This window comes from Astatotilapia calliptera, chromosome 10 (assembly GCF_900246225.1).
Source record: "Astatotilapia calliptera chromosome 10, fAstCal1.2, whole genome shotgun sequence".
Lineage (NCBI taxonomy): Eukaryota > Metazoa > Chordata > Actinopteri > Cichliformes > Cichlidae > Astatotilapia > Astatotilapia calliptera.
Genome location: NC_039311.1, coordinates 12,872,837 through 12,885,682, shown reverse-complemented (window position 1 = coordinate 12,885,682; position 12,846 = coordinate 12,872,837). Strand labels below are relative to the sequence as shown.

Genomic DNA, 12,846 nt, shown 5'->3' with positions numbered 1-12,846 from the left:
ATGTATGTAATACATAAAGAAAAAAGTTCACTCTTAAAAAAATATTACAAAACATAAAAAAATAGACAAAAAGGTTTCACGTGTTTATTCAAGTTTAACTGGGAAAGGTACACACTCTGCGAGATAAGGTGAGCCCTCTTAGCTTTAATCCAGATTCTGTTGAATATTAATGACAACACGACGTCCCATGACTCATGTTCTTAACCTTTAAAGGTTTCAGCTGATGTATCTCTGAATTTGATTGATTGAGAACCCAGCAGGCAGTGCAACATTAGCCTTCAACTGTCTCGACAGATTTTACAGCACGAGACACGAACATCTAACTGAAAACAGTTTAAAATTAAGGTGCTACACATTAGCAAATAAACACATAAAAAAACAGTTTACTTGCCTAATATAGGCTTACATTCAACATGAATCATAACAGTACGTGTTCCTTAATTCAGATGTTATAATTTAAGTAAAGCAGTTCGCTTTCTGTTCAAATCCAAGCCAGGTTTTTGTAGAAGTTCATGAATTCCAAGAAGAGTGTGACTGTGTACTTTGTGCCTGCTCAGGATGTGCATCAAGTCAAAGCACCTCCATCTCCTGTTGCTGAGCAGCATCCTGGAGCTGCAGCATTACAGACTCCTCTCCTGCCTGTGACAGTCCTCCAGTGAGGACATACAGCATGCCCTCTTCCTGTCCGCCTTCCTCAGCGCCAACTGTCGAGCCTGGCTCGTCGATCCTCTGCTCTTCCAGCAGCACCCCTTTCAATTCCACCTGCACCTCTGCAGGAGCTGCTCCTTCCTGCAGCTCCTGACCTTCCGTCGGCTCGCTGCCGCCGTCCTCCTCCGCTTGCCTGTTTTGTCTTTCTCGCATCAACTGCTCGGTCAGCTCCACGCTCTCGTAGCGAATCAGCTGCAGACGCAAGAAACCATCCTCGTGCTCCTTGTACCTGTCAAGAGCGAATAAAGACTTCAAGCGTTGCAATAGCTATTACTGCAGCTGCTTCACTGCAACACTCACCTGAACCTGGGGTGTCCGGACGGCCACTTAAATTGGTGCTTTTTGTGCAGATGGACAGTTAGGTTGTTGCCCCTGGTGAAACACTGGCCGCACACATGGCACTTGTAGCGAGCTACAAAACTCCCCTGGTTATGGAAATAAAACACAATCATCAATGAAAACATCAAAAATCCCTACTTGAACGCAAGTTTAAACAAACACTTCAAACATCACCTCGTGCTCTCTTTTGTGGTGAATCTTCATGGTGCAAGCGGCTCGAGATGTAAAGCCACAGCCAGGGACGTCACAGTGGAAGGCTGACTCGCTGCTGTGGGTGTCCAGATGTTTGCGCAAGTCGACTAGATTCTTACAGCTGTGAGGTTTTTTGGTTTTTTTTAAAAACGGTGGGAGCAAATGTCATTGTCTGTTTAATAACTTAATCCTGACTTAAATTGGTGAAGTTTCAGGGGTTTGGGTACCTGTACTCGCAGTAGTCACAGCTGTATGGCTTCTCGTTGCTGTGGCGGAACTTGATATGGTTGCGCAGTGAAGAGGGCGACGGGCACGTCATGTCACATAATGGGCATTTGTAGTGGCTCACTGTCCCAATAAAGCAGTGGGGAAATTAAATTTGTCTATATTAAGACTACAGAGTTGTTTGTTGGCAACAGGATTTCTTCACTCACTCACAACAAAGTGCATCACATGCTCAGCAGATCAAAAATAGACACTGTGAAGGACTATTTTTATTTTTGGTTGCGTCAAGCCAAGAAATAGTTGTGAAATGCTTCATTTTAAAACTGGATGCTCTCACTATGAAGCAGAAAAGATCCAGAAAGATGCTGATTAACTCATCTGGCTCACAGTCCATCACAATTCCCGGGTTATTGTAATGTGTGACATGCAGAAATAAAGTCTTAGTCTTAAACACAATCTGAGTGAAGACCTGGTAGATGAACAATGTGTGAAAGCTTCACCTCCAAGAGTATGGAACAGATTTGCTTCATACTCCAGGAGTATCATTTTTTGTGAATTGTGTATGGATGGACACCTCATCATGGCATAAGCTCATGTGTAAAAAAAAAAAAAAAAAAAAGCACAATGAAGCATAACTGACCGTGGGTCCTCATGTGGTCCCTCAGAAGTCTTTCTGTTGCAAAACGTTTGGAGCAGTGTGAGCACTGGAACCTCTGACCTATGTGACACGACACAGATTGTTCGATTATTAAAGGTTTTTTTTAACATTACTAAGCTTAATTTCATAAATCTGACAGAATCTACCTTCCATGGCGCTCTGTCGTATGATGTGGTCAAACAGCTTTGTATTGTTGGCATACATCCCCCCACAGCCGGGACATGCCACCACCTTTTCCTGAGTGTGGCTGCGCAGGTGCTCTCGCAGCTTAGGACGGCCTTTAGCAGTCGCTTCACAGTCTGAAAATGACAGGCACAAAACCTGGATTCAAAAGTCTGAAATCCTCAGCTCGACACTGAAAATGTACAGCTGTACAATCTTCACTTAACATTTACAGTTGAAAAAAAACAACAAACACTGTAAGCGTACCTTTCCATCCACAGCGGATCGGGATTTCACAGTCTCCTGTAGGTATCTCTATGCACAGGCTGTGCATTTCCACATGGCGATAAAACCACTCAGGGTTTTCATACGGTGGTTGCTTTAACAAATGTGCATTAAGAGAGTTACAGAGCCACATGTATTATTAGTTTAACTCTACTACACAGATCATTTAAAAACTCAGAAATACTGGGTTCAGGAACACTAACAGAGATCTGAACACAGTTCACAGTGCCATCCACAAAAGCAGGTTAAAGCTTTGTCATGCAAAGAAAAAGCCATTTATGAACATAATCCAAAACACTGCTGTCTTCTCTGGGCCAAACCTCATTTATAATAGAGTGAAGCAAAGCAGAGACCTTTTCTGATGTCAGACGAATTAACATTTGCAATTCTTTTTGGAAAACATGGATGTCATGTTCTCTGGAGTGAACAGTGGAGAGACTAGCCAGCTTGTTTTCAGGCTTCGGTTCAAAACCCTAGACCTCTCACGTTACGAAGTAGCATTAGTGTCTATAGAACTGGCAGCATAAGATTTGGGAAAGCTCCATCAATGCTCAATGTATCTGCTACTCTCGTCTTTCACCAGCAGCAGATACAGCAAACTTACTTCACATTCCTCCCAAAGGCAGACAAAATTATCTGGGATTTCAGGGATGATGTTGCGATTGTGGTAGGCGATGGAGCAGTTGCCGATTTTTGGATGGGCACTGAGAACCTGCTGACCCAGCTGCTTTAGTTTAGTGTGATAACAGTGAAAGAACACGTGTCGCCGCAACTCTTCAGATCCCTCCACGGAGCAAAAACCACAGTCTCTCCACAGACAGCTTCTCTCCCCTTTGCACAAAAAGTAAAAGAGACTAGATTAGGAGGAATCATCACTTTGGGCAAAGGATCAGTATGACTTATCTATCTGAATGCCTTGTTTATCATCAGGACTTTGGATGCCAGCAAAGTTAAGTAAATTAATCCAATTCAATATCTAGTGGCCAAATGTTATGAATAAGTAGCTGATGGATAAAAACTCTCGTCATTTCTAGTGGTGGTCTAGACGTGCAGTAAGTGAGGCCACACTGGTTAAGGCCTATTGAACCAAATCATTAAAACACGTTCCTGTCCAGCTCCTCACGCTACATCTCCAAAACAAACACCTCAGCTATGGAGGTGCCACACGTACACGAAGCTGCGTTTCACCTCACCCTCTGTTTCTTCTTCCTCCTCCTCCTCCTCTTCCAAAGCACTTAGATGACCCTCCACATGCTTGCAAAAGTTTTCCATCCGATTAAATGATTCCTGGCATGAACCCCACTCACACTCCAGCTTGAGTGCTTTCTTCTGCATTCGCTTGTTAGGAGGCATCTCTCCGAGTCACAACTGGACTAAATGTCAGACGTTTCGCTCCAGGACCGAAGTCGCAAACGCTGTTTGACCATCACCTGACCGCCCAGCAACTAAGCTGCTAGCTTACATTAAACAGTCTCCACAGTGTTGCTGAAACACCAGCAGAGAACTGTTTAATAAGCTAAAAGCATAAATTGTTATAAGCTTCACGACAGCGTTAAAAGAGAGCTCGTATTCATCGGACCTGTTCTTCTTCCGTCCACAAACGCGGGCTGTGCAACAACACCGACGTTCCCCTTGAAACAAAGTTTAGTTAAATAGTTCCTACGCAAAAAAAAATTCCTTTTTGTATTTACAGTTAACAATTGGAAGATATTTACAATAAATCTTCATTTTTATTGACATTTATTCAAATATTTTACTTAAGTATAAATTTAGGGCATTTATGCTCCTATAATTTTATTTTATACTAGTGGACACTGTGTACATTTTAAAGGCAAAAATATCACCTTACTACACGCTTACAATTATGGAAGACCAGAAGAATTCCACACATCAAAATCAAAGTATTTTGTGCTTTAATCATAAGTTTAGTGATGTCTAATTAAAGATTATGAAAAAGTATTTGGTAAAAGATTTTACTAGCGCACATTTCATTGCACAATTCATTAATAAAGCACAAAATGTTCTGTTTTGAGGTGAGTGACTCTTTGGGTCTTCCATGTCAAACAACCCACAACCTGTTCCCGTTAGGCGTCGCCACAGCGGATCACCTGCCTCAATCTAACCCTAACACTCTCTTCTGTCTCACCAACCCTCTGCATGTCCTCCCTTTCAGCTATTTGTATACAATGGATAAACAGGTAATGCTAAATTTTTGGTAAAATGTCTGCACTTCAATTGTATATTGATTGCTTGTGTTACAATTCAGCATGAGAGAGGTAAAACCACACAAACTGTGACTTGGTCCCATTTCTGAACTATAACGGAAACACTTTAAGCACTATAATTTAGCACACTTTCTCCCAAGTATTAATACAACACAATCTTACATCATCATTTTTCCCGTTTTTATTTGATAATCTGTGCCTTCAATCTCAGTAAACAGTTTTGCACTTGTAATTACATTCCTAAATAAAAAAGTCCAGTGCCAGTTGACTTCACGTTGATGCTCTTTCTGAAACAGTTGGGATGATGCTCAGTCCTAAACAACACGGCTATATATTTGATGAAAGAAAAGCAAAGACGATCAGTTATCTTTAATCGGGATGTGCTTTTTCCACAATCAGGACGTGGTTATGTGACTTCATGACCTCTATTTAATCATCTCCTCACACTTTATTGATGACTACACTCCTTTGATATTTCACTGCTGTTCTTCACAACAATCATTTTGTTGTTGTGACTTTTGTTGAGAGGGAAAAGAAACAACCAAGAAGCACTAAATGAGTTTAATATTCCTACCATAACTGCATTAAAGTGTAAGTAGGCACATTTTCTCTCAACAGCAGGTTAAAGCAGTATGTGAACATGTGAATATTTGACCAGTTTTTAGAGGATTTCTACATTTGCAAGTCAGCGATGTCTGCTACACCGAAGATCAAAACTTGACAGACTTTCTTTTTAAAAACCAAGTATAAAAATATACTTTCAGGTTGAACACGTGGGGTGATTAAGACCCAGTTACATTTCCCTGACTGTAATGACTGAATCCCAGGAGAGCGCTACTGTTGGCATCAAATCATTAGCCGTTCTGCTTGTACATATATATGAAAATGTTGTGGTTAAGTTAAATAAAGCTTTAATCCTTGCTCTGGGTCTTTACTGCAGAAAGAGTCTGAATATGAAAAATGTCAGTGAGGTAGTGGAAACTATTAAAAGGCAAATGAACAGTGAGCCTGTAAAATAGTTCCACAGCAGTATCATATCAGTATCAGTCAGCACTCCGTCCTCAGTCCCGGTAATCTAGACGTCATAGAAGAGACGGACGAGATGATAACGGATCCCAAAAGCCACTGCGCTGCCCATCACCTGAGTGAGACGCAGAAATGAGAGGCGAGTCAAACATTTTATGGCTGACAATATTCAGGCATATGTGGATACTGCAGGTGCTCTGTTATACCTGTATGACGAGCATGATGACTGTGAGAGTTCTCTCGTGGACGGGTCCGAGTACTTTCAGCACCAGGTTTATTAAGGTCATGTTGTTGCACTCAATAAAATCACCATCCCCCTCATGGCCTCTGCGCACCTCGAGCAGCTTTAATAACTCTGCCACCTGTTGAGGATTAAAGGTTTTATTGTTATCAGCCAGTAAACACAGCCCGACGCATGCTAGTGGTCTGCCTCAGCTGTGTGTGTGTGTGCGCGTTCATACATGATATCCAAACTTGTGAGTTATTATCAACTTCTCCAATTTTTTTAATTAAGCAAATTAATGTATTGGATTAATTCATCTGATTTTCAGGTTGATATATATGGTTCATTGTCATTTTTTTATGTTGCATGTAACCTGTCCCATGGGCATAATTATTATGTGCCAAATCTAGGTGTGCTGCGATGTGCGGTACAACCTGTATGCAGTGCTGTGAAAAACTAGATACTCCCTGTGATTCATTACATCGTAGAACTACTTTTAATTGTTTTCTGTATGGCTTTATCAGTCAGTCACATTAATGTAGAAGAATTCTGGCCCACTCTTATTGCTTGTTGCTTTATCTTTTTTTTTCTAGGTTAGATTTGCTGCTGTTCTTGGGATCATTTGGGTCATGCAACAGAACAGACAGCTAAATGTGGCCTCACATTTGGCTCTAGTACACTTTGGTATACAGAGGCATTCATGGCTGACTGAATGACTTCACCGTTACCGTGCGTGACACTTGGAGGGATATCATGCACAGCCATATTTGGCCATATTGCTGGGTTTTTTTTATTATTATTTCTCTGAAAACTGTATTATGTGATCACGGATTGAATCTGTTGGAACGCGTGAGAAGACTAACTGTAGAATGATGGACTTCAATTGTTTGGAAATGACTTTATAGCCCATCTCAGACTGATGGGCAGCAACAATTGCTTCTCTGCCATTAATGCTTATATCTTTCTCTCATTGGCGTTTTGTTAACAAGCATCTGAATGCTTCACACCAGCAAACCGCCAACACGTCTGCTTTTATAGAGGCGCTCACACTTGATGATGAACAATTAATCAAGCGCATTTGATCAGCAGCACCTGGCTGCTATTTACCCTGTTGTTATTTTTTTTTATGGAAGCAGTCAGTGCAGTGAGTATTTTACGGGACTCTGTCATACAGTGTATGAGAAAATGTGTTCTGCGTCACAACCAAATAATGCGTCTGGGTTTTAATAACGGACGCTGACAGCGCGAGGCAATTGGAGCAGAAACAATCAGCTTCATTGCCCAAAGCAATTAGATAATTATATTCATAAAGATTTCCTCATTTCATCTTATCAAAAGTCTGGATTTGGTGCTTTCCTCTTTGAGTTGTGATGGGACAAGACCAGCAGCTGACATGATTTACAGCTTAGTTGAGGAGAATTTCTATTAAAGCATGGGAATACTCAAACAGAGAAAACGCAAAAGAAAAGCTTTACCGTCAAAATGAGGTGGCCTAACTTAGAGAGGTCCTTTGTTTTGAATTTAGAGTAGCTCATCCCCAGCTTGCCATTTTCTGGGTTCAACCTTTAGTTAGAAGGAGCATTGGAAGAAAGAAAAAGTTGAGCAATACACATATCAACAGGGTATAATCGTATATAAATGATGTTCATAATCAGGCAGTCACCTCGGGAGCCGGTGCCTGGGACAGGGGATTATGTGAAACAGCTGTGGTACGGAGTAGACAAAGTTAACCACTTGAGGAATGAAGAACAGCAGCATTGTTTTGCTGAAGTGTCCCAAGATGCCGACTACAGCAAAGGTCATCCCAGCAAAGTAGCAGAAAGTATCTCCCACAAACACAGATGAAGGGTACCTGTGACAAAACAGATTACAATCACCATGCTAGAGGGGGACTTGCACATATAGCTCTTTGTTTTTGATTGCAGAAAATATATGTTAACTTTCCCGAGTTTGGTAGACTTATCTTACCAGTTGTGGTACATAAGCGCTAATGTGGTGAAGAAGAACGGTATCATGAAGTAGAGGGAGAAAACGTGGTCATCGCGGTAATCTCCTAATAATAAGAAGAAAGTGCAAAGAACCACATGTTACACAAAATATGTCCAGCTTCTGCACCCGTGTGACGGGAAACGAAAATGCATACCGCTGAGCTCCAGAAGGTTAAATATGATGATGGAGCCCGAGATAAACAGAGCTTGGCCTGATTCGATCCCGTTGATGCCTGCTAGGATGTTGATGGCGTTTGTGCAGAATACAGCAAGCATTCCCATGTAGACATAGTACAGGATGCCTGCAGAAGAAATGACGAAACACCATTTAAAGGAAGACTTCAAAGCAGTGAATCCAGACAAAGAACAGCGGACAACCACACAACTCACCCAAATCCAAGTGCAGTCCGAGCAGTGCTCTGAAGGGCTTGGGCACCACTATGACAGTGTTGCCAAAGTTGGTAAAATAGACCATGAGCAGTGGCAAGGAAGCCATGGTGGGAAGCAAGAGCTTGTGTCTCCACCGGAGGTTGAGCACATCATCGGCAAAACCAAGGAAGATCATGCAACAGATGGCTAGAAGTGCACCGATGAGCTGTACAAACTGGCAAAAACAACGCACACAAAGGTCAGACGTGAGGTTCAGACTGGAAAGAAACACGGGGTCATTGCACATCAGTGTACTCACCTCATCATGTGGGAAGCCCATGCACTGATCTCCAACAAAGCAGCTGAGGAAAGGCACTGGGATGAAACAGAAAAGGATGATGAGGAAGACAGTCCCACTGATGACTCCTTGAGACTCTGGACTGTAAAGAAAGGGGAGCGAAAAGGAAAACAATTTATTATCATATTTTACTGAATATGTCATTTAAGCTGAAAGCCGTGTAGCTAAAAGGACAGACAGGGAGACGACTCACACTTCCTTTTTGGATGTTTTGTTTAGATCCACTCCGTATAATCTGGCTGATATGAAATGATCTTTGAAAGCCGGAATGAGTTTCAGTGTGGCCAAGCAGCCGAGCACAGACATGAAGCAGTTGATGACCAGCGGAAGGACGGGTATGGGTGACATTATTTCGGGCTTTTTGGCGAATTGGTTTCTGCCAGATCGAAATCACGTTTGTAGCTATTGTGACGCCGCTTCCCTGCGGGCGGGCGACGGATTGGCTCTGACTGTGATCACCGAGGTACGAGAAACATATCAAGCCATCATTTCAGAACAAAAGGCGTCTCTGTAATTCCACGGTCAAAAAAAAATCCACAAGTCTATAAGTCCTCGAGTCACAGTGGTAATCCATACCATCTGTCATTACGACTTGTAAATTTTATTAGCTCTGCATTGCCTGGCTGTCTAAACTCCACGTCTGACATTAGTTCAACCGTTAAGTCATACAACTTACAACAAGATGGGACTTCCGATTGGGGTTTTCAAAATAAAACGTTATTGGCCCATAACGTCTCTCTCTCGAACCCGTTTTTAACGCTAAAATGAGCTTTCAATAGAATAAAATACCTATTGTGTGTAAGTTTCAATGTTTGCATTATTTACAGAATATCTGAAATTTTGATAAGGTTTTGAGAGATTTCTGTATACTCTTATTGTATAAAGTATACAGAAAATACTAACTTTGACTTCCGACATCTGTATTGACGCGGAAGTGAAATCTTCTTCTTCGGTACATATTTTTTCGCACATACGTCATTTTTATGATAAAATTCTGCCACCTGTTGACAAAACAAATGCTTTCTCTCTTTTGTATAATGTATATTTTTCTTCTGTTGCTGTTTAGTAATATTGTTGTAGGCTATAGGTTATGTTGCATATATTTATTTCTTCTCTATTCATTTTGATATTATAATAGTAAAACCTTCCCAAGTGAGGGACTTATCTCATCATATCATATCTTTAATCAATACTGAAAATTGATTTCATATATATATATATATATATATATATATATATATATATATATATATATATATATATATATATATATATATATATATACGTGTGCGTGTGTGTATATACATGTGTGTGCGTGTGTATATATATATATATATATATATATATATATATAGCGTAGCTGGATAGCGTAGTGGTTAAACTACACGCCTTTGGAACAGAGGATCGCAAGTTCGATTCCTGCCTGGGGCGTCTGTATCCAGTAAGGGTCCTAAGGCTAGACCCCCTATGCTAAGCAAGCCTACCGCAGACATGAGCGAGACAGATAAATATGAAGGCATGCCGGCTCGGACGTCGCCCGGATCAACAAGGTCCGCGTCAGGTGTTGAGGAACCAGGGCACCCTGACGAAAAGTGGGCTACTGGAACAAGAAGGCATCGGTGGGCAAGGGACGAAAACAGGGCGTTGTTGGAATGCTACTACGCAAGTAACCCCGGCGGAAGGGGCTACATGAATAGGATGAGGGACCTATGGATTCTTCGATACCCAACATCCACAATGACGGCGAAACAACTAGTAGCTCAGTGTTCCAACATTCGAAAGAAGGGACTGCTCTCACAGCTAGAGATTGACGAGGTACAACACAAATGCTACGGCAAGGAGGAGTCAGGACGCCAGGTCAGGGGGGAGATATCATCACCCCCACCCGAGATTGGGTACATAGCCCCAAGTGCGATAGGAGAAGGATCGTTGAGTGCGAGAGGAACTGACCTGAAAAATAGGATCATGGCCAAGCTTGAAACCTGGATCCCCCGTAGCCGGTTACCAAGATTACGTGAAGTACCCTCAGAAGGTCTGCTAGATGATGTTAATGCAGCACTACGGGCAATACCTACAACCACGATTACCGACACTAACAAGCTGATCTACAATACGGCAGCAGTGATCAGTGAGATGCTTGGCTACAAGTTGAACAGCCACAAGGGGCAGTACCCTCCATGGAGAAGGAGGCTAGAGGGCAAGATCAAAGTAGCACGGAGGGAGGTTAGCCAACTAACGGAGTTGCAGAAAGGTGCGACAAATAAGGTGCATAAGAAATACAGCAAGCTGTCCATACCTGAGGCCTTGGAAACTGCCAAGCAAAGACTCACAGCCTTGGCCAGCCGCTTGAGGAGGTACACCAGAGAGATAGAAGGCAGGAGAATAAACCAGCTGTTCTCCACAGAACCAGCAAAGGTGTACTCTCAGTGGCAAGGGAACAATAAGAGAACAGCACCACCAAGGCTGGAGACGGAGCAATACTGGAAGAGCATATGGGAGAAGGATGCAACCCATAACGGCAATGCTCAGTGGCTAGAGGATCTGAGGGCAGACCACAGCGACCTCCCTGAACAGGGTCCAGTAACCATCACAGTGGCAGATATCCAAGAAAGGGTCTCCAGTATGAAGAGTTGGACAGCACCAGGGCCCGACATGGTTCACGCCTACTGGCTGAAGAAGCTGACTGCACTCCACGAGCGTCTGGCAGCACAAATGAACCAGCTGCTAGTTAACGAAAGACACCCAGAATGGCTAACTGAAGGCCGGACGGTCCTGATCCCCAAGGACCCCAAGAAGGGACCGGTCCCCTCCAACTACCGACCAATAACCTGCCTCAGTACTACATGGAAGCTCCTGTCAGGCATCATATCGGCTAAGATGAACAGGCACATGGGTCAATACATGAGCGGGACACAGAAAGGAATTGGCAAGAATACCAGAGGCGCAAAACACCAGCTACTGGTAGACAGAACAATCAGCCGAGACTGCAAGACCAGACTGACCAACCTGTGCACTGCCTGGATTGATTACAAGAAGGCCTATGACTCAATGCCCCACAGCTGGATACTGGAATGCCTAGAATTGTACAAGATCAATGGGACCCTAAGAGCCTTCATCAGGAACTCAATGGGGATGTGGCGTACAACACTAGAGGCCAACTCCAAGCCCATAGCACAAGTTACCATCAAGTGCGGGATCTACCAAGGAGATGCTCTGTCCCCACTGCTGTTCTGCATAGGCCTGAACCCCCTCAGTGAGATCATTAACAAGACTGGCTACGGATACCGACTACGGAACGGAGCAGTTGTCAGCCACCTCCTGTACATGGATGACATCAAGCTGTATGCCAAGAGTGAACGAGACATCGATTCACTGATCCACACTACCAGGCTATACAGCAATGACATTGGAATGTCGTTCGGACTGGAGAAGTGTAGTCGGATGGTAACAAAGAGAGGGAAGGTAGTCAGAACTGAGGGGATTGAACTACCAGAAGGCAACATTGCAGACATAGAGGACAGTTACAAGTACCTGGGGATCCCGCAGGCAAATGGGAACCATGAAGAGGCCGCTAGAAAGGCTGCAACCACCAAGTACCTGCAGAGGGTCAGGCAAGTCCTGAGGAGTCAGCTGAATGGTAAGAACAAGATCCGGGCCATCAACACGTACGCCCTGCCCGTGATCAGGTACCCTGCTGGGGTAATAAGCTGGCCAAAGGAGGAGATAGAAGCCACTGACATAAAGACAAGAAAGCTCCTGACCATGCATGGAGGGTTTCACCCCAAGTCCAGCACCCTGAGGCTGTACGCTAAGCGGAAGGAAGGGGGCCGGGGACTGGTGAGTGTCAGCACCACAGTCCAGGATGAGACAAGGGATGGCCCCAACTGACCGAGTGCTCAGTGAATACCTCAGGCAGCAGAAACCCAAGAAAGAGGAGGGAGACGAGGAACCATCATGGAAGGACAGGCCCCTGCACGGTATGTACCACCGGCAGATAGAGGAGGTGGCTGATATCCAGAAATCCTACCAGTGGCTGGACAAAGCTGGACTGAAAGACAGCACAGAGGCACTAATCATGGCAGCACAAG

The 12,846-nt window shown here is 43.4% G+C and overlaps 2 protein-coding genes across 2 annotated transcripts; both read right to left on the bottom strand.

The window, feature by feature from the left end:
• Positions 1–70: 70 nt before the first annotated feature.
• Positions 71–4,189, bottom strand: hinfp (histone H4 transcription factor). Its single transcript, XM_026182350.1, has 9 exons — positions 3,763–4,189; positions 3,174–3,400; positions 2,552–2,663; positions 2,269–2,421; positions 2,105–2,182; positions 1,467–1,587; positions 1,222–1,360; positions 1,009–1,133; positions 71–937 (listed from the first exon to the last, which is right to left on the bottom strand). The coding sequence occupies exons 1-9, from the start codon at positions 3,920–3,922 to the stop codon at positions 571–573; spliced, it is 1,482 nt and encodes a 493-aa protein (XP_026038135.1). The 5' UTR covers positions 3,923–4,189; the 3' UTR covers positions 71–570.
• Positions 4,190–4,959: 770 nt separating this feature from the next.
• dpagt1 (dolichyl-phosphate (UDP-N-acetylglucosamine) N-acetylglucosaminephosphotransferase 1 (GlcNAc-1-P transferase)) lies at positions 4,960–9,521 on the bottom strand. Its single transcript, XM_026181648.1, has 9 exons — positions 8,952–9,521; positions 8,720–8,840; positions 8,422–8,635; positions 8,187–8,333; positions 8,012–8,096; positions 7,707–7,895; positions 7,519–7,606; positions 6,027–6,182; positions 4,960–5,935 (listed from the first exon to the last, which is right to left on the bottom strand). The coding sequence occupies exons 1-9, from the start codon at positions 9,104–9,106 to the stop codon at positions 5,870–5,872; spliced, it is 1,221 nt and encodes a 406-aa protein (XP_026037433.1). The 5' UTR covers positions 9,107–9,521; the 3' UTR covers positions 4,960–5,869.
• Positions 9,522–12,846: the final 3,325 nt, after the last annotated feature.